This window comes from Heliangelus exortis, chromosome 3 (assembly GCF_036169615.1).
Source record: "Heliangelus exortis chromosome 3, bHelExo1.hap1, whole genome shotgun sequence".
Taxonomy (NCBI): Eukaryota; Metazoa; Chordata; class Aves; order Apodiformes; family Trochilidae; genus Heliangelus; species Heliangelus exortis.
This window is the reverse complement of record NC_092424.1, coordinates 84084661-84112075: the sequence shown is the minus strand read 5'-3', so window position 1 is coordinate 84112075 and position 27415 is coordinate 84084661. Positions and strand designations below refer to the sequence as shown.

Below are 27415 nucleotides of genomic sequence, written 5' to 3'. Positions count from 1 at the left end.
TAATTTTAAAATTTTAACATTTATCACTTTTTCACATTAGTAAGGAGTAATACAGGTTGCTTATTTTATTTTTTTCTATTCATGAAATACCCATAGGAAGATTAAGGGCAAAATCTTCAGATACTTCCAAACACTTTCTCTTAATTTTAGGAGTAGAGAAGATGCACAGCTTGCTTTTTGCATTTTCCTGGAGAAATGCAGTACAGGCAGTACAGGCACCTGGTTTTCACTGTCTGGCAGCCAGTGATGGGGACAGACCTGGCACCCCTTACACAGACTGAACAGCAGATGGGAATTTTCCTGCCAGCTTCATAATGTGGACCCAGAAAACAGCACTGAGTAGACAACCATGGGCCCTTTTTTTTTTTTTTTTTAACTCTTTTTCTCACAGCAGACACAGCCTAGGAGCTCTGGGCCAGCCCCTGCACACCCAGCAAGCAGCAGCCCTGGCAATGATGGGTTATCCCCACCCTAGGGACACGTCCTGGGGTTATGACACCCACCTCCACCAGAACAATTTCTTGTCATGTTATTAATTTCAATAGCATTGCAAAGCTTTGGCTATAAATATTGACCACTTACGACCATAGGATGAAGATCTTTGTGGCATTAACCCCCCCATGCCTCCCCACCAAGGCTTCTGCCTGCAGCACAGCTCACAAGCTGCCACCTTTCCTGAGACAGCAGACCCCGAGCTGCAGTTGGAGAACAAGAATGGCTGCACATTCTGCTTCAATTGAGCAGGAAACACACATTTACCACCTTGCTCAACACAGGAGTTTTATAATTTAGACTAAACAATTTTCTTTCTTTGAATATTCTTCATAATCCCTGCAGGTGGGACAGGATGTGGGCTTTTTAAAGTTTTAGAATATTTTTTATGTTACCACTTGGTAAAAACTGTCACCTTTGGATGGTGATTTGGAATCAGATTTCTAGATGTATTACAGCCAACTTCCAGCAGCTGACAGCAAAGATACAGCCTAATCATCAAGTCAAGATCCACTTCCACACTGGTTTAATCTAATCTAATCTAATCTAATCTAATCTAATCTAATCTAATCTAATCTAATCCTGGTAATTTATTAGAAGATTAAATTGCTCTACTAAAGCAGTCAGAGGAACTCCTGCAACAAAGACAATAGTTTCTCACAGGGATTCAGGACATTTAACTGACTTTTGAAGTGTATCAGGCTCCCAATTCTAAGATCTGCATATTGACCAACTCAATGTAAATTTACTGGCACGTGATACAGCCCAGACCACCACAACACAAGGTAAGAACTGCTTTATTGATTGCAGTCAACATGTTACAATTAAATTATGATTCCAAGCATTAAGCCAGCTGCTTACAACAAGTACAAGCTGCCATCTTAGTCACATGGAACTGGACGAAGAGATGCCAGTCACTGAGGCATCCTGATCTGGAATCATTTCTGCTTCTTGGGCATTGAAGCTGAAAGCAGAGCGTAAATAACGTAGGCTGTTCCTGGATTGAGAGACAGAAAAGGCATCTTCAGAACAGAAAACAGAATTCTTTTCAAGTCAGCTTTCCTTTCCCAGAAGAAAAACTGACAAGAAGCAGCTGCATCTCAGACACAACACATTTCTATAGCCACCTCTCTATTTTTTTTATATTTTTTTTTAGCTATTCATATTTTAAAGCAAATCTTAAATGCCTCTCTATAGACTGCACAAAAATAAAGAAAAGGTGAAAAAACAATACAAAAAGCAAAACAGGGGAGAGGTACATTTGTGGCACCTACACCAATGATCATGAAGTAAAGGTTACAATGATTATGAAGTAAAGGATCATGAAGTAGCAGGTGAATTGAAAATCAGTAAGATCAACATATTTAAGTTAAAGGCTATTAAGGAACTATATAACAAGCAGTGTAAAGGTTACATATATACAGTATCATAAGGCTTGGATTTATTCTCCTGGTTTTCACACCATGTGTAACCTCAGTACATCAAATATCATCTAGAACTAAAGAGTCAAACCAGTGAGAAAACTTGTATGTATGAGCTATAATTACACAGTTCACTCCTTTTCAGAATAAGTTTTCTAAGTTTTTATAGTTTTCTCTATCATCACACATGAATTCTGAAGGAGTATTCAGCCCCTAGTACTATTAGTTGGGAAAAACAAATCCATTTGGAAAGCTAAGCTTGAGAAAGCACAGATAAATATACAGGTCTGTCTAAATATGTTTTTCCCTCTCCACACGTATTTTGCACGTTCTAAAGAAGAGGCTGAACTACAGAGGAAACAAAAACCATACTGGAGATAGTACCAAAAAAAAGGTATTTCAATATTAGCATGTTGGAAATGGCACCAAAGCATAAGTATTTTAATATTTGCCTTACCAAAAAGTGAAATACCCATGGTGACTCTATACAGCACTGAATCCATTGGTCCACCCTTCAGATAAACTGGGATGCCATTATCTTCCTAAGGGAAACAAGTGACAAAAAGAAACCATTTAAACACAGTTCCTGCAATATTGTGCTAATATAACGAGAATGACCCAGAAGAATAATTACTTCCCCAAATCATCTTCCAACTCCAAAAAGACACTGAAGCTTATTGAGATGCCACTTTGTCTTTCAAGCTTGCACTCTGGCATCAGGTGATCACTTGCTAGGGCAGTAAATGATGGGCACACTCATTTCTAAAGCAGTGACTGGCAGATGGAGCAACACTTCTGACACCAGTGGGCAGAGCACAGTGGGTGCACAGGCTGTGAGGGCCATCACCACAAACTTCCCATCTGTCTCCAGCACAGTCAGTCCCTGTGACAGGGAAGGAGCCTCTACTCACACCTGGTGTCACACAGGAAATTCTTTTGCTCCACCTGAAATAAAAGTCCTCAACACCAGATCCACACGAGCTTTACCCTTACCAGGAAGTTCACACTGCCCTGGAATTCAAGCTGGTTTCCATTGCTTGTGACCTGCAACCCAGCCCAGCTTAACTTGCTGTGCCACAGGTAAGGAATGGGAGGAGGAAGAGATATGCCCAGAGATCTCTGCCAGCAGAAACAGAACCTCTGCCCTCACACACTGCCAACATCCTGCTCACCTCTGGCTTGCAATGAACACTGCTCCTCAGACAAGCACCCCAACAAGACTTCCTCTTGCAGGGGAAAGGACCACAACAAGACACAAAAACTGAAGTAAAATAACTGGGGCTTAGCCTACTTTTTCACATCACTGAAGCCCACTCTACTCTATCCTCTGTATGAAACTATTGCTCACAATATGGTTATGGCTCACAGTTGCCATATGGCTCACAGTTGGGAATATGCTCTCCAGCATCCACTGCTTTGGCATTTGAAAAACCATTAGTTCTCATGAGGTGTCCCTATCAACCAGGAAGAGATCAATTCAGAAGTAATTTATAAAGATTCAGTAATTTCCTAGGAGTGAATCCAAGCCCTTAAGACCTTTACAGTTTTCATAACTGAGAAGTGCAATAATTCTCATTAAGAATTCTGGAGCTCATCTCTCCAGATGAGTCCTCTCACTCATCACTGTTTTTCTCTCTTTGCTCTCAGAACATACTCGGCCATCTCATGTGATCTCAGAGTACTTTGGTACTTTGTTACCTTTGTTACAGTAACTGAGTCTCATAAGAAACCCAGGCACAAGGTAAAAAAACCTAAAGAGCCAGAAAGTCAAGCATGTACACACAAGCTCTTAATCTCTGCAGAAAATAATTGCTGATTTCAAAGCTGCAGTGATACACCTATTTCCAGAGGTCACCTCAGATGTGAAGAGGATTTTTGACAGCTCTTCAGGAACAAAACATATACAATTATAACCTACTACAAAAAAAAAAAAGAAACCTTGTTGTTCTACTGACATTATTATTGGTGCTCACTCAATACCTGAAAATGCTTCTGCTTCTCAGCAATTCTATTTACAAACTGCCTGCGTGAAGCAGTTATGGTCCTCTGGGGAATCTGGCGAAGAGCCTGAAACAAAAGATAAACAGTGTTTTGTAAAACAGTGATATTTTTCAACTATATCCACACTGGGTAGAAATAGGGTTTTTTGAAAGTAAGAAAGAAGTGGAAGGGACAGGAAGAAACTTCACAAAACCCCCCTGGTTTTGAATAGAGATAACAGACTATGTAAAGGACTGACTCTCTAGTGATCTAAAAACTAAATACTCAGGAAAACTACTTTCAATTAAGACACAACAAATTTATAGATCTCCAGCATAGCCTTCAAAATTGTCATCCTTTTGGGGGACATCTCAACCTCTGCCCCTTAGATCTTGGTTTGGGACACCACTTGCTGAGTCTGTCACACAGAACAATACTATTTAAGACAAACATAGAATCACAGAATGGTTTGGGTTGGAAAGGACCTTGAAGTTCCAGCCCCTTCACATGCAGGGACACCTCCCACTGGATCAGGCTGCTCAAAGCCCAATCCAACCTGGCCTTGAACTCTTTCAGGGATGGGGCATCCACAGCTTCCCAGGGCAACCTGTGCCTGTGTCTCACCACCCCCACAGGAAATAATTTCTTCCTAATGACTAACCTAAATCTACACTCTTCCAGCTTAAAACAGTTACCACTTGTTCTTTCACAACGTGCCCTGATAAAGAGTTCCTTCCTCCCCAGCTTTCCTACAGTCCTACTCAGGTACTGGAAGGCTGCTATAAGGTCTTCCAGAGCCTTCTCTTCTCCAGGCTGAACAATCCCAACTCTCACAGCCTGTCTTCACAGGAGAGCTGCTCCAGACCTCTGACTATCTTTGGGGCTCTCCTCTGGACTCACTCCAACAGCTCCACGTCCTTCCTGTGTTGCAGGCTGGACACAGAACTGGACACAGTACTCCAGGTGGGGTCTCACGAGAGCAGAGTAAAGGGGGAGAATCCCCTCCCTCAACCTGTTGACCACACTCCCTTTGATGCAGCCCAGGATACAGTTGGCTTTCCAGGCTACAAGCACACATTGCAAGCTCATGTTGAAATCTCATCAACCAGCATCCCCCAAGTCCTCCTCAGGCCTGTCCTCAATCCATTCTTTGCCCTATCTGTATTTTTGCTTGGGATTGCCTTGACCTATGTGCAAGACCTTGCACTTGGCCTTGCTGAACTTCATGCAGCTGGCACAGACCCACCTCCCGAGGTCCCTCTGGGTGGTCTCCCTCCCCTCCAGCAAGCCAACCACCCCACATGGTTTGGGGTCATCAGCAAACGAGTTTGTGCAGACAAGGATTTTCCACCACAGCTGCAGTTCACCTGCTCGTCTGCAGCACAGGAGTCAAACTTCACAGAGCTTCACCTACAACTCCCTGAAAGGAGGGGGTAGCCAGGGGGGGGTTGGTCTCTTTTCCCAGGCAACCCTCTGCAAAACAAGAGGGCACGGTCTCAAGTTGTGCCGGGGGAGGTTTAGGTTGGACATTAGAAAGAATTTCTTTACTGAGAGGGTGATCAAGCATTGGAATGGGCTGCCCCGGGAAGTAGTGGATTCTCCATCCCTGGAGATATTTAAAAAGAGACTGGATGTGGCACTCAGTGCCATGGGCTGGGAACTGCAGCGGTAGTGGATCAAGGGTTGGACTTGATGATCTCTGAGGTCCCTTCCAACCCAGCCAATTCTATGATTCTATGAGGCACCCCCCAAAACACATACATTTTAAAGACATCCTGCTGCATCCTAAGCTGGAATCTGCTTCAGATCTAAGAGATGCTCTTCAGCACAGGTCAAACCACGAGAATCAATGACCCTATCATTCCTTCGACGGCTTAATGTCTGCCCTCGTTAATACGTCAAGTCTCAAAGTTAAAAACTAACTCTCCCTCTGAGCTGCCAACAAGCAGCACTGATAACCCTGATCCTCCCCCGCAACATTACCGCCATTAAACACGCAGCCGAGGGAAAAAGTCCAGACGATGCCGGGCGCAAGTACCGGAACACCGACCCCCCCATAAAATTCAGTGCGCAACCTAAGCGCATCCCATACCCGCTGACTGAACCCCCGGCCCCTCAAGTTCTAAGCGCTCAGCAGTAGAGGGAGCGAGCGGGCCAGGACGTGAAACGCAACACAACACCCCCCGACCCGGCTCCGGCTCCGTCCCGTCCTTCAGAGAAGCGGCGGGGACGTGACCGGGGGGGGCCGAGTCCCGCAGCCCGGGCGGGCACCTGAGCAAGGGGGCGGCAGCCCACAAACCCACCGCCCTGGCACCCCCGCGCCAGGCTCGGCTGCCGGGAGCGTCCCGATGCAGCAGTAGCGGGCTGTTCCCCTCGGCCCATCCCGGCCTATCGGCCTCACCAGGAGGTTCCGCCACATCTCGGCTCTTGGTCCCGTCACCTCCCGCCGGCAGCAAGGGCAGCGGAAGCGGAAGCGGCTCCCTCCCCAACACCGGTGGTACCAGAGAGGCAGCCGTGCGGCCTGCCCAGAGCGCCCCCGCAGAGCCTACAGCGCCTCCCCGCCCAGACAGCGGCCTCGGTCCTCCGGACCTGGAGGGTGGGCGGGGGAGTGAGGGTGCCCAGGAGAAGATGGCGGCGGCGGGACCGGCGGGGGAGCGGAGGTGTGAGCCCGGGTACCCTGGGTGTCCCCAGGCCGCCCTGAGGCAGAGCTCCTCCTCACGTTCCCACCATAGCCCTTCCCCAGCAAAACGCGGCGGCAGCCCTGAAGTGGGGGAGGCAGCGGGCGGAGGCGGATGCGGCGGGAGCCGCCTCAGGGTCAGGGTTTCAGGGGGCGTCCGGGCGATCGCAGGGCCTGGGAACAGAGAATCAGCCCCGGTACACCGGGAAGAGGATGCGGAACGTGAGTCGGGAGTGGGTATATCTGCAAAGCCGAGAGGTGCGGGGCAGTAACGCGTGGGGCTGGTGATGCAGAGAAAGAGCTCAGAATCATAGAATCATAGAATTGGCTGGGTTGGAAGGGACCTCAGAGATCACCAAGTCCAACCCTTGATCCACTACCGCTGCAGTTACCAGACCATGGCACTGAGTGCCACATCCAGTCTCTTTTTAAAGATCTCCAGGGACGGAGAAGCCACTACGTCCCGGGGCAGCCCATTCCAATGTTTTATCACCCTCTCTGTAAAGAAATTCTTTCTAATATCCAACCTAAACCTCCCCTGGCACAACTTGAGACCGTGCCCTCTTGTCTTGCTGAGAGTTGCCTGGGAAAAGAGACCAACCCCCCCCTGGCTACACCCTCCTTTCAGGGAGTTGTAGAGAGTGATGAGGTCTCCTCTCAGCCTCCTCTTCTCCAGGCTGAACACCCCCAGCTCCCTCAGCCTCTCCTCATAGGATCTGTGCTCGAGTCCCTTCACCAGCCTGGTTGCCCTCCTTTGGACCTGCTCCAGGACCTCAATCTCCTTCCTGAACTGAGGGGCCCAGAACTGGACACAGGACTCAAGGTGTGGCCTCACCAGTGCTGAGTACAGGGGCAGAATCCCTTCCTTGGACCTGCTGGCCTCAGGTTCGCAGCAGGAATGGTGTTTCTCCAAACAGCTCAGCCTGAACAGGAATGGTGTTTCCGCAGGATCTGTTGGCCGCTTCCCTGCCTACAAAGAACACTGTGAAAAACGATGAAAGAAACATCCCTTTAAGAAGCTGCACACAGATTTGAAAATTGCCTTTAATTGACAAGTCTAATAGCTGCAGGGGGCTGGAAGGATGCCCCATCGGAGTAACACCATAGGCTGCCACTGCTCCTCTGAACATCCCCTTTGGTCGTCACTGGGGGACAGATACCGAGCTGGACAGCTGGTTCTGACCCAGACAACTGGCCCATACGCCCCTGGGGGTATGTGTGGCATCCCTGGTTGAGCTACTACAGACAGAATTATAACAACAAAACAAAAACCGATGAATGAAACCAACCAACCAAAACCAAAACAAATGAAACCAACCAAAAACAAAACACATGAAACGAAGCAAACAAAACCAAACCAAAATGAACAAAACCTAACAAACAAAACCAAAACAAACGAAACCAAATCTGTACCTGCCCACTGTCTCAAACTTAGTAGCAGGGATGCCATGTACTCTGCATGTGAAAAAACAACCCAGCTTCAGTTTGATGTTTCACAACACATAATTATAGACAGTGACGGAATGCCAGAATTGTATAAAACACAAGAATCATAGAATCAGAATCATAGAATCATCTGGGTTGGAAGGGACCTCAGAGATCATCAAGTCCAACCCTTGATCCACTACCGCTGCAGTTCCCAGCCCATGGCACTGAGTGCCACATCCAGTCTCTTTTTAAATATCTCCAGGGACGGAGAATCCACCACTTCCCCGGGCAGCCCATTCCAATGTCTGATCACCCTCTTTGTAAAGAAATTCTAATGTCCAACCTAAACCTCCCCCGGCACAACTTGAGACCGTGCCCTCTTGTCTTGCTGAGAGTTGCCTGGGAAAAGAGACCAACCCCCCCCTGGCTACACCCTCCTTTCAGGGAGTTGTAGAGAGTGATGAGGTCTCCTCTCAGCCTCCTCTTCTCCAGGCTGAACACCCCCAGCTCCCTCAGCCTCTCCTCATAGGATCTGTGCTCGAGTCCCTTCACCAGCCTGGTTGCCCTCCTTTGGACCTGCTCCAGGACCTCAATCTCCTTCCTGAACTGAGGGGCCCAGAACTGGACACAGGACTCGAGGTGTGGCCTCACCAGTGCTGAGTACAGGGGCAGAATCCCTTCCCTGGACCTGCTGGCCACACTGTTCCTGATACAGGCCAGGATGCCATTGGCCTTCTTGGCTACCTGGGCACACTGCTGGCTCATGTTCAGCTTCCTGTCAATCCAGAGACAAGGCTGGGATTCTAAAGGGAATCTACCTGTCCTTCAAGAAAGTGCTCTGAGAAGCCTGTGTATTATCTGCATTGCAGATCTAGCCCCATAATTCCATCTTCTCATGCTTCAACCTTATGCTATATATATGAAATATAGTGCTGTCAGGAACACCATTTCCCAGCTTCACTGCAGTTGCGGTGCACTCAGGTTTTGGCATCATGCTGCTTTTGCACTGTTGCCAAACCTCATGATGAATACTGTGTGTCAAACACAGCAAATTAGTGCTGAATCCACTACAGAAATAAAGAGGATCATGTCTCAAAGCACAGCACCTCTCAGCCTGATAAGCTGCCCCAGGAAGACACTAAAAATGCAATAAGGAAGAAGTATTTATAGGTAGAGTCTTAGACGAGTAGAATATTAAAAATACCATTTAGAAAGCACAGTCATGGGGAACTATGTGCAGTAACAAAGGAGGAAATTGGATGCATTATTTAAGTTTTCAAACACTGAAGCAGTTCTAGAATAACAATACTACTGCAAGATAGATTTTCGTTCATTCTTTCTGCATTCTTTTGTCTTACAAGTACCTCTAATACTTGTATTCTGATTTTCATATAACTCAGTTTTATTTAAATACTGATTATAATGCCCAGATAAATTATTATTGCTTGATCTCTTCTGTCTGGACCATTTCCTAATACATCAAAACCCAAGCTCCAGTGCTAATGTGCTCTCAAAATACATTTTACAACAGAAAGGCCATACTTAAAGCTTGGCATGTGGGTTATGTACTTATCAAAGCTACAAGATAGCTGCTCAGAGCAAACACAGATGGTGTCTTGACTAATTTATGAAGGAACCTGCAGGACAGAGAAATGGCAACTGGTTGCCTCAGGGTGAGGATATTTCACTAGAAGCAAACTTGGGCTGCTTTTTCCTTACAGGAATAATTTTTGCATGTATCGTATTGAAGAGTAATAAAACTGTCCATCAAAACTCATAGTTCTGTTTAAGCCAGAATGAAAATCTGTTTTAGCTTTTAGTCTATACAAGCATTCATCACCAGAGAAGAAGTTTTACCTCTGAATCCAAGAAGGTGTGTAAAACCTGCTAAAAAGATCACACAAAACAACTGAATTAATATTCAGTGCAACTGTGGAAGCAGAAATCCCTGGTGCTATAGGACAGTCAAAAATTACTTATTTTTTAAGCCTCCTTCCTGAGTCTGTCTTGCCCACTGGTTTAGTTTTCTTTCTGGCAAATAAAATAACTGAGTCACCCAGTTAAAAGCTACACCAGGTATGAAGAAAAAAAACCAAACAAATAAAACCAACCCCACACTGTAACCATTTTCTGAGTTGTATGATACACTAAAATTGCATGAAAAGAAGTTGCTGACAGAAAGAACAAAGCCCTGTTCCAAAGTTCACAAGCATCATTTGTGAAGCATATGCTCACTTCAACCACCCAACTCCATGCCTCAGCAGGCAAGTCTGGAGCTGATCATTTTCATGCAAGAGCAGCACAGTCCAACCTTCACATTTTCATAACAATTTGAGATCAGATTTACACTCTTAGCTCTCTGAAACTACTTAAAGCATCTCAACATTTTATTTTGCAAAATTTGAGGAAAATCCACTTCCTCGGGTGCTAATCCAATTACATTTGTACATAAGAGGTATTCAGAAACCATTTTGAATGGTTTCTTTTATGTAATCATTATCTGAAATCAGGGTCCAGTAAGAAAGAACTCCTCCATTTAGGTTATTTCGTGTTTTTTTTTAAAAAAATGCTTGAGTTTAATAATCAACTTAAGATTTTATTCCTCTTTATTTAATTCCCAGCAGGAAATGAGAAAATTTTCCAACTTCAGACTTCATGTCAAGACTTGATATGTCTCAAAGGATGGGCAGTATTACTTTATGTTCAAACACAGGCTGAGCATGCCTGGAACGGAGGCTTACAGGAAGGTAGCTTCTGATTTGAGACTTGGCTCATCCAAGGCCCTGCTAATACTTATCAGACTATTTCGTAATGGACTTAAGTCTTAACTGAAACCATCAAGATTAGACTTCACATTTAGATACTGAAGGCAATACAATGATCAGAACAAATTTCATGAGCTAGAACATAGGGTGTATTTACATGAAATTACTTCAGAAGAAAATTTAGTCTCACTATAAAAAAAAAAAAAAAAACAAAAAAACAAAAAAAAAAACAAAAAAACCCACCAAAACAGAACTTTTTGCAACTGTATTGTGGTTTTCTGCATTAGAGTCTATTTTCACACTGCTAAAAGCAGCCTTTTCCCACAGCTGGCCACATTGCTAAGAAAAGAGAAGGAATAAAATTTGCTTAGATTTTCAGGTTTTCTGCTACTTTGAGACTTTTTGGCAGGCTGCTCAATACAGATGAGCATGCAGTACGTAGAACATTTTGGGGTGTTGGGCTTTTTGTGTTTGGGTTTTTTGTTGTGTGGTTTAACTCGCTGTCAATACAAACCCCTGATGAGACTGGCTTCATTTTAAGCTTGATATTGCAGACCTTCCTTAAGGTCACTGCACTGTTTCTGTCATTGATAACTCACCAGGACATGCAACAACCCCAGCTAACACAATACTGAACTCCTCTGGAAAAAAAATAAAACCCAAAAAATCCCCAGACACCAAAAAAGACCCTTATGAAGCACCAAGGGTAGATCACAGATTTTCAGGCAAGATGAGAAACCATATTCTTGTCACAGGAATTTTGAAGATCAGAATAATTTGCAATTCAATCCAGATTAATCTAAGGTCACACCTTGTTCTCTGAGTGGTTGCTTTCTAATCAGTACATTTTTTTTCAGTAACTGTAGGTACCTTCTACTTTAGGCTTGGTCATATTTTTCCACCACTCACTTCAGATCAGTCTGACATATCTGTCTACAGAGACTGTAATCCTTATTTTCCCACTGCAAGTAGCACATCTGAGAGAAAGGTGCAGTCAGTAACACCTCCTGTGAATCCAACTGTCTTCATTGCTCAGTTCAGTGGATTCAAGCAGATAGATAGACTGGCAGATACTACTTGACCTTAGAATGTTATGGCCTTTCCTCCCATGGAGATTTCCATAGAAGGAAAAAAAAAAAAAAAAAAAAAAAAAAAAAAAAAAAAAAAAAAAAAAAAAAAAAAAAGCTTGCTTTCTTAAAGGTTTCACATTCATAAATAAACCTAAACCATGCTGCTGAGAACTTAGTTCCAGTACCACTGTGACCTTGGGAGGCAAAGACTGTGAAGGATCCTTTAGTCTAACTTCCCTCTGACATTTGACAGCTCCCCAAATAGCCTGATGCAGTTAAAAAAATTAGCCAAGGTGACAATCCCCTTGTGACAGGGATGTAGATTTTTACTAGAAACGAGAAGGAATTTTGTCTCACGCAAGAGATTGTGTTTGGAGAGCTCTTGCATAAGATATGGACATCTCCTAGTCTCTCTCCCACTTTAATTACTGTCCTCAAGAAAAGACTGGGTCATGAGCAGACCCTCATCACAGCATCAGCAACCACCTCCAGAAAGCTTCTCATCTCTCACTTTGGGCACTGCCTCAGCTGGCTAAGACTCAGGGAGTGCCCACCTGGCACTCAGAAACCAGAGGCATTGCTCTGTGCATTTCTGAGCCCTGGTGGTAGTGAATACCTCTGAGGATGCCCTGAAGAACCTGGTCAAGTGTTTAAAAGCCAGCACGTGACACTGAACAGGACAGTGACACTGCTGTGACAAGTGTCAGACAGGGACACTGTGGTTTCAGCTTTCAGCAGGTGGCAACTTGTAAGAAACCCAAAATCAAAGGATCTCCACAGTTATCAATATGACAATAAGACAAGTGAAGGAAGGGAAGAAAGAGTTTACAAATTTGAGCTAATATTTTAAGCTCTTTTAAGTATTATAAGCTCCTCAGGCACAGTCTGACAGGCGTATTACCTGGCAAGTATGTGCTGCTACTGGCTCTGGGAGAAAAAGCTTTCTTGTAACAGAAACCAGACAGCAATTCTCATCTTGGTGCACTTCATTAGGGGGATCAAAGAAACACAGACAGGTAGAGTCAGTAGAAAAAAGTTACGGCACTGAAAAAATATTTTAAGCCGAAGCTGGAAAAATACTTTGAACACAGCACAAAAAGCAGCATTTCTTGCTTGGAAGAAAGATAAGGATTTTGAATTAATCAGAATATATTTGCATTTCAAGTGACAAAGTTTAAAAATAAAAATATTTTAGTAAGTGGGAGATGTCCCCTTACTACTTTTCAGACTAGCAACTACTCTACAGATGAAAGCCAATTTACCACTTTGTGTAAGATTTCTGCCTTGCAATATACAACGGTATATACCATTATTCTAGAATTTCAGCAATATAGATGCAACACTAAATAAAACCTTAACATTTTGACTGTGAAGCCCTGTACTGCCACCCTCATTGTACTATGCAAACAAATTATTACATCGAGTTACAGAAAGCTAGCACACTGAAAACACTGCCACATCCTGCAGTTTATACAGACTTACACCCTTAAACTGCCAGCTTAAAAAGATTGCACAAGTAGTTCAGTAAAAATGGTCATGTGTTCACATGGTAAATTCAGTGTAGTTTAAAGCTCACTACAGAGTAAAGTACTGGAGCATGAAGTTCTTGTAATAAATATGGAATTCCAGAAATAACACTCACTTAGACTGCATTCACATCTAACGAGAATGTCTTTTCATCCAGATGAAAATAAATGTGTGTTCAAGAACCAAATAACATCTCTTACTAAATGGTTTGTAGACTTTATTATAGTCTTTAATATACTCAATATTTAATCAAGCTAGTTGCATATAAAGTGATCTCCACCATATACATTACAATTTCTGCACATCATCTAAAAAAAAAAAAGTCACCAAAATGTAGGATTTTAATTTTGAATTAACCTAAAAGTGAACCCTTCTGTAATTTAAGACACTAACCTGCACATTGTCTCTAACTGGCATACTGAAATTAGGCTTCACAGCAAGCTCAACCTCCATCTCACCAAAGAGGTTACTGCCATCTCAGCTTTTGAATTTCTACAGTTTACTATCTCAACACTGCAAAAATTTAGTGTGGTGTTTACTTCAAATTAAGAAAAACCACATGACAATTCCTTTACAACAAAGCCTGTTTAGAATACACATGCCTTGAAAAAATTAGGAAACTCCTTCAGGAAAAGTTAATTCACCCAAATTTATCAGCTGAAAAACCTTTCAGGGTCTTCTCCATTAACACTTAGAGCTGCTCACAAAAAGCAAAACCAGCAAGCACAACAGGTGAACTAGTATTGGATATGACTTAAAGCAAAGAAAATGATGAAAAAAAGCAGAGTCTACCTGCAACAAACATTTCCTGATTTAGAACAAACTTTAAAAGGGACTCACAAAGATAACTAACAAATAGGTTTTCTGATACCTTCATAGAATGCTAGTTTACTGGCCAGGCACATATATTCTAAATATGCAAAGAATCCTGAGTGCTGAATTTCACACAGCACTTAAAGGTTTTTAACATAACAGAGGCGGGTAGGACACAAGAAAAATATTTAACAACTTATATAAATATATTAAAATCTCAGCAAGAAATGTAATAGCCCATGCACACAAGACAGTAAATTGAAAAAAAAAAAAAAACCAACAAAAACAAAAACAAAAAAAAACCCCAACACATTAAAGACTTGACTTTTCAATAGTGCTGACACCTGAATTCCAGAAAGTTAACAATTTAAGTCTTTCTGCACGCAACCTATGTGTACTGAATCATACTGACATTACACAGCACAGGAACAAGCAGCAGATGCATCAAGGGAACAGGAGCTATATGCATCGTGTGGCCTGTCTGGTTACAGGCAAATATCAGAAAACCTGTTTCTGACACAGGCAGAGATACAATCAATAGAGCTAATTGTATACCCGTCATTTTCAGAAGTTAATCCACAGTATGGGAAAAGGGAGCTTTAGATAAAAATTATGCACCCAGCCTCGGTGTGACAGAAGCAGAGATTTGTCTTTCAAAAACTGGTTCCATTCTGGACTGGCCTTGATGCACATGCAGTACATTTATTTTCAGAATGCAAGGTTAATTGGGAATGTCTGCACTAGTGTTGCGATTGCCATATTTGTGATGGATGATCAGCAATACAACTCCTAAGAAGAAACATATGGACCCAACAGTAATGTAAGCGATTCCCAGAAAGGGGTTTTTGCCTCCCATCCAGGAGATGGTGCTTAGGATCATTCTTTTTCGTCCATCAAAACTGTGTACGGGATAATCTGAAAAATATATAGGAAAACAAGAGGCATATTTCCAAACCTAGCTTTATGTCGTTAGGTACAGTGGATTTTTCAGATCATTTCAGCAGTGTTCCAAATACAAACTGCCTTCTTTGAATATTTTAAGAGCAATTATTAAAAATGCAACTGCTTTTTTAGGCTAACACTCATCTGGGCGTTGGCAGCTACTCCAAGAAAATCACCATGTTAGGAATGTTAACCCCTTTCTAAGGAAAGACTGAATGCACAATTTTATGCATTTTTGAAAGCAGCTTCCATAACATTAGGGAAATCTAAAATTTTAACTCTTGAATTTGTTACAAATTTTTTCTTAGTGAGTTTATGTTCATTCAGTTCCACCTTCACTCCCCCCAGTTTTGCAGAAAAGGAAAATACTGCGATATATAAATAATCATTAATTTCAAATCTTAAGAACTCAGTTACTATGACAACCACCCTCCTCCCATCTCCTGCATTTCTGCCTCGTCTTTAGTTTGTTCAAAATACAGTGACAGACCTCCACACCTGATATACAGCCATTTTTCTGGCAAAAATATATGGAGCCAAGGCAAGCCCCAAACTCCTGAGTGTTCAGTTCCTGCAGCCATGACAAATGCCTCCCAGATATTCAACACCCCCCATTGTTAAAGCATGAATTCAGAGCACAAGAAGGCAACAAAGAATCAGTAGTGCATGTATTTGCACACTGCAAACTGGCCACATGACCAACTAAGGGTACATAAAATGTGCCCTTACATGATATTTTGCTGAAACAAGAACCTGGCTGTTACTTGGGCCATTTTGCAGATTTTAAGGCAGCTTATAAGCCCAGCTGAAGACTAAACATCACTTAAACTACACTGAAGTCTCTCCCTGTCAGCTAAAAAACACAGGCAATCTGCCCCAAAATTCTCAGATGGAAATGCTCCCATCCACAGACTTCAGCCTCTGTGCCACATGAGGTAGCTACTGGAGACTGCAAGTCCCCATAAACATGACCAAGATGTGTGACAAAAAAAGTGAATGAGACTGACATCTGGAAGATCCCAAATTAAGTGGACAAAGACATTCCCGTCCTCCAAGATTTGCCTACTGCATAAACTAATTCTACATTTAGATCTTCCCTAGGATTAACATCTCTGTTATCTCCTCACAAAGGCCTCCTCTAAAGAGACGGTTTTTAAAAAATTTTAACTGAACTAGATTTGAGTTACTTTCAACCTGGTTAAAAAATGTGAATATATGAATGCAGTTTTATATGCATGACAAAACAACCTAAGCATGTTACGATTGAAACTGCACTTACATTAAGGAGTCTAACCCAGGCATTCCACCTATGAAGCTTAAAAACTGTACTGGATTTCATATTTATTATTTGATCCAATTGTCACTACCTGTTTTACAACCCTGTCTCAATACCACTTTTTTTTTTTTTTTTTTTTTTTTGAGAGAGAGAGAGAGAGAGAGAGAAATGGCAAGAAAACAGGCTGGTCCAATTTGAACTCTCACAAATATATGCCTGTGTAATCCTGCTAAGGTCCTCTGCCACTTTCAAAGGTTTTTCAAAGGATACTGTATGTGATATCCAAAGAATATTTCCCAGCCTGCAGGGTAGGCTGTAAATTATCCTTCCTTTCAATGAGCCGATACAGCTTGCGAAATGTTGGCAGGGCAGCAGTCCTCATCCACACAATGAAGTCTTCGTTGATAAAACCATTGTTGTCAGGCTCAGAGTCCAGCAAATACACTGGCTTGGGCCAGTTCACAGGTTTTGTTGTGCCTAGGATTAAACACAAAGAACAACTATCAAGTATTTCAAATGCAGGAATAACCACTGGCTCATCAAAATTCACCCCAATGCCATTAAAAACCTGGTAACTTCTAACCAGTGTGAAGGGAGAGGTTGGCTGGGATACTTAAGAACTTTTTATTTGGAAGTTTAAGTAGTAGTGCCTATCCATTATGTGCTCTTATCAGCACTGTCCCTTTGGCTTAAACAAATATGCCTCCCCTTCATATGTAAAGAGCTAGGAAGTCTTGTCTAAAAACACTACTCTTTTAGTGAGAGTTCTCCATTATCATGAGAGCTCTTCTGCTCCTTTGATCAAGAGTCTTGACTACCACTTTCTGGAACATCAGCAAATAAACCTATGCACAATATTTTAAATGATGCCAGGCTAATGCTTTTGCTGACTTTATTGGAAATACAACCCTACACTGCATTAGGGCAAGGTATCTGCTTTTCCAAGGTTAGCATCATATTGGTAAGATGTAATTTCACTGTGACTAAGCAAGAAAACCACATCAGGTAAAAGCTGAAGTTATTACATACCTTGCATAAACACAAACACACACACCTTGGAGCCATGAAGATGACTTTCAAACACTGACAGCCAATAAAAACTGTTATTTAACTTTAAAAATGAGAAAAAAATCAGACAGTTCTAAGAACAGAGCAGCTTTAGAAAAATTTGCACTATCATTAGAGCTACTTAAAAAAAAACCCACATGAAGAATTTGATTAAACACTTGTAGGATTTCTTTTCAAGTTTAATCCAATCATTAAAGCAATTGTACTGGCTTTAGCTGGGGCAGTTAAATGTCTTCATAGTACTTGTATCATGCTGTGCTTTGGATGTGTGATGAAACAATGTTGATTGCATGCTAGTAATGTATTTATTGCTAAGCAGTGCTTACAAAGCCTCAAAGCCTTTTCTGTTCCTCATACTGGCCTGCCAGTGAGTAGGCTGGGAGTTTGCAAGAGGCTGGGAGGGGATGGAGCTGGGACAGCTGATCCCAAGTGCCCTGAGGGATATTCTGTACCTTACAGCATTGTGCTCATCAATAAAACTGGGCAGGGAAAGGCAGGCAGGGGCTGCCACTCCTGAGGGACTCGGTGGTGAGCAATTGTTTTCTTTTGCATCACTTGTTTTGTTTTCCTCTCTCTTTGTTGCTGTGTTCCGTTGCTGTGCTCTGTTTTGGTTTTACTCTTACACTGCATTTTTTTTTTTAATTACTAAAAATTACTGTCCCTTTCCAACTCTCCCCCCATCCCACTGGGCAGCAGCACAGTTAGTGAGCAGCTGTGCAGTGCTCCGTTGCCAGCTGGGGTTAAGTAATGTCAGAACTGCAGATACAAGGCTTTTCTGTTTTCCAGGTAGGAAAAGAAAGTAAATAATTTTTTTTTTAAAATAAGTAAATAGATATTACAGTAAAGATAAAACCCAAACACCCTCACATGAATTTTTTTAGCTTTTACTATTAAAAGACAACCTGTCTAGACAGCAAAGTAGTCCCTAGCTTAAATTTCTTCAGAGAACCACAATATTTTGAATTAGCATGTTCACTAAAATGGTGTCAGTGAGGTTTCAAATTTCAAAAATTTCACCCCTTTTTTTTTTTTTTACCTTGGAAAAGTGCAGTTAAGTTATTTCCATCTCCAGTAGGATTTCTGAACTTGACATTTTTATCTGTCCACCATGCAATGCCTTTTTTAACCAAAGTAATACGAGTCCTTGTGTTGTTTTCAATGCGAAATAATTCCAATGTATCTAAGGAGACAAATTAGAAAACCAGCTTGAGAAACTTTGATTAGACAGATGATCCTGCTAAGCAGTGACATTATTATCTCTGGGAGAAACAAACAAAAAAAAAATTGGACATGGCACTTATTACCTGCCTGACACAGCCACAAGCTGTTATGCAAGAATCAACATATATTAGATAGCAGCATATTATCCATATACAGTATCTATGTCTACTCCCCAGCAGCAATAGCTTCTCACAACAGGTATTTCCATCCTTTGTACATTACCAAATTAAACTAATTCTGAACGCAATTTTGAAAAAAGCAAGAAAAGCTATTCAATTTATCCTGAAGAATGAAAACGTGTTAAGTAAAAATTAAAAAGCCCACGTTTTACTCAGAACTATTTACAAAACAATACCAAACACACTATTTCACAAAAACATTTAAGCAGTAAGTTAAAATTGAGTTATCATACCATTAAACATACTGTTGGCAATAGCTCCACAAGGAGCAATGGGTTTGTCCTCATTTGTGCGGTAAGGCTCACACTCCTTACTTGGATTCTGAAAGACAAAGAAGAGATAGGAAAATGAGTCTGCTAGTTTATCCAACTACCTTTGGTTTTACTACAGTACCTCAACAATGTGCACATCTGAAATATGCCGCAAAAGCTTTTCACAAGTCAGGTTATTTACAAATACCTCAGCAATCAGTAGCAATTAGCATGATTCATTTTTCTTTTGCAAGCAGAAATTAAAAAAACTAAGCAAAGCATGAATAAAGTCAGAATTCCATGATGGTCATACTACATTTAAGGCTTTTCTTGGAAGCAACTAGAACTTTTGTCTTTTAATAGTAACAGCTTTCCAACATGAAGTACTCAAGTATTCTTTTATTGAAGTTTTTTCTTAAAGTATGCATCAGTGTTATAGAAAATAAGACTATAATGAGAAATCAATTAGAATATAGAACAAAAAAGGTTGCAAGGACTCCAGTGGGATACCACAAATGCAAGCAGAAAATGCTCCTCCACTTCCTGTATCTGTCAGCAGATATAACCTCCTTCATCTCTCCCCTTTTTAAAGTCTACAGGTAAAAAAGGTGAATCATTCTTGCTGGAGCAAGAACCCAGCTGTATTTCCATTCCTCATAAAAATTAGAAAAAAAGAGTTCTGGCCCTTAACATTATATTGTGGGTTGAACAGAATACACAGTACTGATACTTTCCAGGATCACCAATGTTCAATACTGAACCAGACTCTACAAACCCAGATGCACTTAGATGTAATATCCAAACCAAGTGCTAAGCAACAGAATGTTATTTTATACTGAAAAGGAAAATGTCAGACAGGTAAAATACTACTGACTGAAGAGAACAAGACCATTAAAGATCACTGAAATTTGAAAACTGATTGAAAACCTATTCTGCTGTCTGCTTAATGAAACGACTGACATGAAATTTTACAGCATTTTAATACAGTTCTGTAAACTAAATGAGAATTCTCTAATAGCTGTCTCCTGACATGCAAAAATTCTAGCACCTCATAATTATGGAACTAAAAAGCCTGCTACACAGCAAACTATGCAATAGTCAGAAGTTAGCTGCTGGTTAATAGCCAAGCAGGAATACCTACAAGTAGTGAACTGTTATCTCCATTTAGCTGGCTGTCATCTCGAGATTTCACGTAACGACGATGGTTTTGATAGAAGTTGGAAAGTCCATAATACATGAATACATTGCTCTACAAGAAGATGGGGCAAGAGGGGGGTTTCATTCACACAAATAAGCAGTCAATAAAACATAGGAAGACACTAATTAACATAAAGCTTAAACTTCAGCCTCTTAAACTCTGTGTTTACAGCAACACTGAAAGTTGAAGCCTCAAGCCTGCCTTCACACTGAGTACATGAGTACTATGCTAACTTAAGCTGGCATCCTCAAATCAATCAGTATCAACATGCAACAATCTATCAGAATGATATTCACCAGCACTAATTCCTGTCTTGCCTGATGTTAATCACAGAAGCCTCCTTATTTGACTCCAATTTGTTAGAAAGCACTTATCTGGTGTACACAATTCTTGTTGAAGAAGAGCTGATCTACTTGCAAGCTAAAGGACACATACAGCAAATCTAAACGTGTAAATCACAAGCATGCCATTTAATGTTGTACATTTCCAGATAAACAAAGGCATTAAAAAACATCTCATCCTTGCTACTTGAAAAGGCACACAGAAATCAGATCCAAGTTCATAGGAAAACCAGAAATAAACCTTTAAAATAGAAGAAAAAATTAAGACTTAAAGGATACAGGCTTCCTACTGACTACGAAGTAAACCATGTTTACTGTTCTAATTTCACTTTGCATACAGGGCAGTATACCTCAAATGAATGTTCCAGTGTGAAATTGATAGTGCAACTACAAGGTGCTGTGCTGTCCCAGGACACATTTAAACATTTGTTGCAGGGACTAGAAGGCTCTGTTCCCGTATAGTCAATCTATAATAGAAAAACAACCATTAATTTACAATGGAAAAGTAAAAAAAAAAAAACCACAAAACTGATGAACTCATTCAGGTCTATTTGATGATCTCAAAAGGTCCCTTCCAAATGTTGTGATTCTGTCTACATGCTCAAATTCAGCATCAAACAAATTAAACACCAAGGTGAGCAATTACTGCTGGAGGAAAACGAACCAAAACATCAAACAGAAACACAAAATGAACAAAAAACAAAACAACCCAACAAACAGACACAGAAGAGCAAATACTCTACACAACACAATGCTTCCAAATATATGCACTCTAATGACAAAAAGATCTGAGCTTTCACATGTTTTCAAGAGAGGCTGAATTATTACAAGTCTAGATATCTGGTAAAAAGCTGTTTGCATAGAAATCTTGCTTTTTTAGCCACTAGTCAGAAGATTTAAAACCAAAAAACAATTAAAAAAAATAATAATTCAATGCTCAAGAACTCTTCTGAAATAGGGAAGTTGAAGACAGTAATATTGTTTTGCCAGGAATGGTGAAATGCCAGTAAATGGACAAGAAAGATGATCAATGCTAACGTGGCTTATACAACATTATGTCTTTAATAATAGCTAAAAAAAGTGCCAGTATTTGAAACCTATACAGGCTACTTGGACAGTATACATAACATATCCTTAACAGCCATAAGGTCACTCTACATCCCAGTCCACCTGCAGCTGCTTCACCACATTAGCTCTCCCTCATGTATAGCTCCACCATGTGAATGCCAGTAAATAACTCACTTGGGCCCAGCAGGCCAGCTCCAAGCATAGAAACAGAAAGCTTCATCAGCCTCTACACATACCATGAAATTCCTGTCTTGAGTTTAGATCAACACAACATATCCCAAGTTACAGCAGCAAACTGCTCCACAGCTGTAGAATTTGGAATACAACACCCAAAGAGTTTTATGAAAGGGTGCTGCAAAGAGTTTGTCCTGCTTTATGCTTGTAGTGAAATGTATGATTACAAATTAGAATGATTTCTCATCTGTCCTAAGGTTAGCTGAAAACAAACACACAGTTTTTCAAGGTTCAAGGAACATGGGGAAGCCTGTTACCCTCTGGATCTTCTTCAAGGTCTCTATTCCTGTGATTTCTTTGGTATCTATTAAGCTGCAACCCTTTCCTCAGCACTTTGCTGCTGCTGCCAGATTCTGACAGATGAGATCTACACTCTAACAAGCCTAGGATTCTAGGATTCTAGGACTCAGCTCCAGAAGCTATTAGCTGGCAGAGAGAGAGAGGATCACGTAATCTTTGCTGCTTCCACTGAGGAAGATACCAAGTTTATATTGATCTAGAAATAGCACTACTGCAGCACTCCTGAACAGCTCTGTTTAGAAACACGGACAGACAGCACCACTGCTGTCAACAAACAATGCATCTCTTTTTTTCAAGGCTAAATCTGTGGGGTTTTTTCCATGCTAAAATAAGCTCAAGAAAGCTTTTCCTTTACATCCATATCCTGAGCTAGTTCTCCAGAGGGTGGAGAAGTTTTAGATTAAGAACAAACTCTAGTACTCCAAGATTGTAGAAGATCTAAAGACTTCACTTTCAAAAACATAATTGTCTAAATTCTGTGGAGCATGAAGTTGATACACTTTCAAAAACAAGCATGCTCTTGAACACTGGTATCAGCTTCAACGCTATCCAAGAGTTTTCCAGTACAGTAACTGCCAACAAACGTTTTGGGTTGTTTTTTTTTTTTTTTTCCCGCATCCATGTTTACAGGTTACATTCAACAGAGAGCTAATTTAAAGGGACAGAGGTACCTGTCATCATCTCTTCACAATATAGTGAAACAGGGACTTTAGAAACTGAAGGGATTAGGGAATTTTGGAAACTGACTTTGGGATCCAGATCAGGAACCCACCTGACCCAGGGTTCTGTCCCCAGGAATCAGCCAGCAGCATAGTATGACAAACCCACACAGTGCAAGCCACTCCCACCAACAATGGATCTAAGGACACTGGGCATATCCAAGTTACCTGATATCCCTTTTCAGGCTGCTGATGTCCTTCTTGGTTGATTTACATTTTTGCAGTGTAGAAATAACTATTGCATACACTTATTTTTCAAACCATTTATGACTTTGCAGACTTCCATATGCTGTCACATACCCTACCCTGCTTGACCACTTCTCGTATGAAAGGCATCCCATAATTCTGGTCATTTTTGCTTTCCCTCTCTAGATATTATTAAGTTTCATACAATTTTTTAGATGGGGCTACTGGAATTGCACACAACACTGAAGATGTATGCAACAGTAATCTATTTTCTTTCAGTTCTTCGCTCCTAGCCATGTCTTAAATTCTTTTTAGCTTTTTAACATCTATCATGCATTTCACAGCAGCAGCCACAAAACCAAGAACTCTTGGATATTTCTCAATTTTTTTTTTCACGTTTTAATATGCTTCTTACTCATTCTTTAAAAAAATAAATAAATAAGGAAATATGGAACTCTTTCACCCTGTAATAACAAGGGGGAAAGTCATTTATACAGCTGCCTCATTTGCCACCCAAAATGAACTATTTTCATTATATCCCCAAGATAAATAAACTGTTTATAACCTTCAGAACAGTGATAAAACAGAGAACAATCAACACATAAAAAACCTAATCCTAGTACACTTAGGCATTGGAAATCTTCCACACTGGAATTCAAGAGAGCTTATAAAGGAAATCAATGGAAAACCTGTATTTTGTTACTCAGTCCTTGTCCCTGTACAAGAAGAGCACAGTTCACAGAGACAATAATGGCTGCAGTATCTAGTTCCAGGAAAGGGCTATTTGAACTGTGCATAAACATGTATTTCAGGGGCACAAACCACATATGCTACTCAATTTCACTACACTAAGTTTACAGGCATATATATATATATATATATATATATATACATATATATATAGGTATATCCATGATATATACATAAGTATACACATGTACACATGCACACACACATTTAATAAGTCTGCTATTCTCTGGGACACGGGAGCTAATAACTACCTCTGCTTCCTCCCTCAATTACATCTTAAAAAGAGCTTAGTCACTGCACCTAGCTTCTGCATGTCTTGTCTCCCAGAGCTAAATTTTCAGCTATTTGTGCATAACATTTGAAGGTTAATGCCAAATGCCAGCATACTAAGCAGGTACATATCTCAGCTAAAGACAGGTGACAGCACTGTCTCAAACTGCATTTCTCACTGATGTTAAGAGCCCAAATGTTGGTCTGTAAAATACTTAAATCTACATTATAGTACTGCAACTGTAAAGCCTTTTTTTTTCCCCAAAAAAGTTCAGCTGCTGTTAGAATGACAATCTCACTCACAGAATTTCTGCATAGTAACACTTGATAAAACCTACATGAGGATGAGAGAACAGAAACAAAGTTCCCTCATTCTTACCTGCATAACCCAACTGTCTGATCATACTCTCAGAAGTCAAGAACTCTGTCCCTCCTGTCCTCAGGAAAGCCTAATAATCTGACTTTGGAGAGCTTCACTTCAGGTGGACAACACAATTTTGAACTCACGTAGTAGAACAAACTAATAAATGAACACAAACCTTTCTAATAATGAATATGTTGAAATTAGAAAGGGTGGAAGGCCGGCAGCTACCAATTAGTTTCCAAATATAAATGGCTACTATTGCTTTGTATAAACAAACTGTGCAGGGGACCATCAGTCATGCTCACAGCTCAGCTATGGATCTTCTTACTGCAGGTTTTGGCACCTACTCTTATTAGGAGTATGTGACTGAGCTGCTAAGTGACAGCAGTATATAAAAAAATCTGTATATGCATACAGCAGCAATATAGGCACAATAAGTCACTCACATTTTTGTACTCATTTGTACTCTGATGCATTTCCTGTCCCAATGGATCAACACAGATCCAGTCGTAATGAAACAAAGGAGATACAGTTATACAATTACATTTACCTTACAATTATTATGATGATCTAAGACTTGCATTATTATTAAAAAAAACAAGCTACTTTAAATGCAGTTGTCAGAAAAAGTTAGCAAGGATTTTTTTTTACTTGTCTCCACTGAATGTCTTGTTGAAAACATGTGATTGTATTTGCCTTAAAAATGACTGTGACATGACAATTTTAAAAATCTAAGTGTCTATCACAACTTCGTAATGTTCTCTGAAAAATTTGTGTCAACTTTCAGATGTTCTGTGTACCCTCAAACCTTGACATGTGAAGCAACTGCTTTTCAAAAATACACTTATATGCAACATTTGGAGACTGTAAGATATGCTCTAGCTGTTTATTTCACTCCTGTTTTCCTCCCCGACTGGAAGTTTAGTTCTTAGCATAAAAGGAAAGTGAACCTTAAATTGGTTCAATTAGAACATGGCTTGAATTTTAACAATAATGCAGATATAAAGTATCAAGATTGTCTAACTCACAATTTCTTTAGTTAATTGAGTTTCATTGCCACATTGCTGTCTCAAACTTGGCTTATTTGGAAGTGGCAGCTTAGTCTGATAACTACAATTTTGATCCTTTTTTTAGATTTGATTTAGATTTGATCCTTATTCTCCAGCACAGCAATCCATCAAACAACTTCACATCAATTTTGGTCACATTAGCTTACTGAAACTAATCACTGCTGACAATTTCCTTTTGAAGGTTGTCCCTAAGCCTTTGGGTTGCTTCCTTATACCACAAAGTGAGTCTGTTATCAAGTGGACCTAACTGAGAAACAGTTCAGTTTTTTGTTAACGCTCAGCAACTTTTCCCAGGAGTGGTGTGGTTAATTACCAGATGTAAATGACTCAGTCTTTATAAGTATAATTACAAAAAGCCACGCTCTTCCATCTTTGTTTCTAAGTTTACTCCAGCCACGCTGGTCTCCCTTAGGTCATCTAAAATGTTAAACCATTAGCACACATCAGCATTACAGCAACACATTCAGCACGGAGTTTTGTCCTGAAACGAGAATTTCTCTGAACATTTAAAGATACATCATCTGTCTCCAGAAGCTATCCCGCAGACAGTGCACATACTACCGAGAACCAAGCCGGGACTGGGGCGTGTTGATTAAACACCGGCATTGGCAGCCCCGGAACCCCCTTCAGGAGCACTAACACGGCTGACAGGAGGGACACGATCCACGGGGAGGATGCTCTGTAAGACCACTGCCTACTCAGGGTAATTAACGGAGGATTTCTTAAGGAATACAAACGTTAAACGGACTCGGCACAGCCGGGGTGCCCGTTCACCACGGCCACCCCGCCGGCCACCCCCTTCTTCCCGCCGAGCGCCGGCTGGGACCGACGGCGGCCGGTTCCGGAGGACTCGCAGGCCGCCCTGGGCAGGCGATCCCCAACACCGCTCTCCCAGCCCGGCCCGGCGCCCGCCGAGCGGCCTCCGGGAGCTCCCAACCACCGCCCGCTCTCCCGGGCAGCCCCGGCGGGAGGAGCCCGCGTGTGTCGTTCTCCCCCCACCCCCCACGCACCTCGTACTCGCGGATGTTGTTGGAGGTGACGAAGATGCCGATGCCGATGGGGATGAAGATGAGGCCGATGATGAAGAAGGCGGGCAGCACCGTCCCCGCCGTCAGGATGGGCTGCCAGGCCGGCAGCCGCTGCTGCTTGAACGCCGTGTTATCGGGCTTGCGGGTTTTCACCGCCCCGCCGCCGCTGCCGCCCCCCACCGCCCCGCCGCCCGGCATCCCGACGCCGCCCGAGGGGTGCCCGTCCGCCTCCTCCTTCGCGCTGTAGTTCACCGCCATGGTGCCCTCCTCCGCCGCCGCCACCGGCAGCCCCGGGTCGGTCGGTCGATCACCCCCGCCCGGCCCCTGAACGGATCCCACTGCGCCTGCGCGCTAGGCCGCGGCGGAAGAGAGGCGCGTGGTTGATGACGTACGCCCCGGCCACGCCCCCCGGCCCCGGTACCGGCAGCAACGGCCGGGAGGGCGCTGCGCGTGCGCAGAAACGGGACGGGGCGGGCCGGGACAGGCGGGGGAGGGGAAGGAGCTGCGCCTGCGCACTGCAGCGGAGACCCCGCCCGCCGGCTCGGAGCAGGGGGGGGGTGCATGCAGCATGGCGGTGGGCGCGCTGCGTGACGGGAAAGAGGCGGAGCGTCTGCCCCGCTCCGGTGTCTCTGAGACCGTGGGGATACGGTCAGCTCAGCGCTTATGGGTGTCCCCAGCTGCCACCTGTATGGGGAGGTCGGTGCTGGTGCCGTCAGGCCTGCCGCCCCGCGGAAAGCACTGCGTCACTTTACAGCTGTTTCGTCCTCTTCCGGCGGC

The 27415-nt window shown here is 42.2% G+C and overlaps 2 protein-coding genes across 3 annotated transcripts; both read right to left on the bottom strand.

Moving 5' to 3' along the window:
- Positions 1–1273: 1273 nt before the first annotated feature.
- COX7A2 (cytochrome c oxidase subunit 7A2) lies at positions 1274–6428 on the bottom strand. The gene is made up of 4 exons (XM_071741536.1): positions 6295–6428; positions 3894–3980; positions 2371–2455; positions 1274–1489 (listed from the first exon to the last, which is right to left on the bottom strand). The coding sequence occupies exons 1-4, from the start codon at positions 6310–6312 to the stop codon at positions 1431–1433; spliced, it is 249 nt and encodes an 82-aa protein (XP_071597637.1). The 5' UTR covers positions 6313–6428; the 3' UTR covers positions 1274–1430.
- Positions 6429–13556: 7128 nt separating this feature from the next.
- On the bottom strand, positions 13557–27099 carry TMEM30A (transmembrane protein 30A). Of its 2 annotated transcripts, XM_071741543.1 has the most exons (7): positions 26621–27099; positions 21000–21116; positions 20252–20359; positions 19093–19180; positions 18496–18639; positions 16662–16868; positions 13557–15088 (listed from the first exon to the last, which is right to left on the bottom strand). In XM_071741543.1, the coding sequence occupies exons 1-7, from the start codon at positions 26894–26896 to the stop codon at positions 14895–14897; spliced, it is 1134 nt and encodes a 377-aa protein (XP_071597644.1). In that variant the 5' UTR covers positions 26897–27099; the 3' UTR covers positions 13557–14894. The 2 variants fall into 2 exon arrangements, with proteins under 2 accessions (XP_071597644.1, XP_071597645.1); XM_071741544.1 differs by lacking the exons at positions 20252–20359; positions 21000–21116 and having other exon boundaries at positions 26621–26972.
- Between the last annotated feature and the right edge of the window lie 316 nt (positions 27100–27415).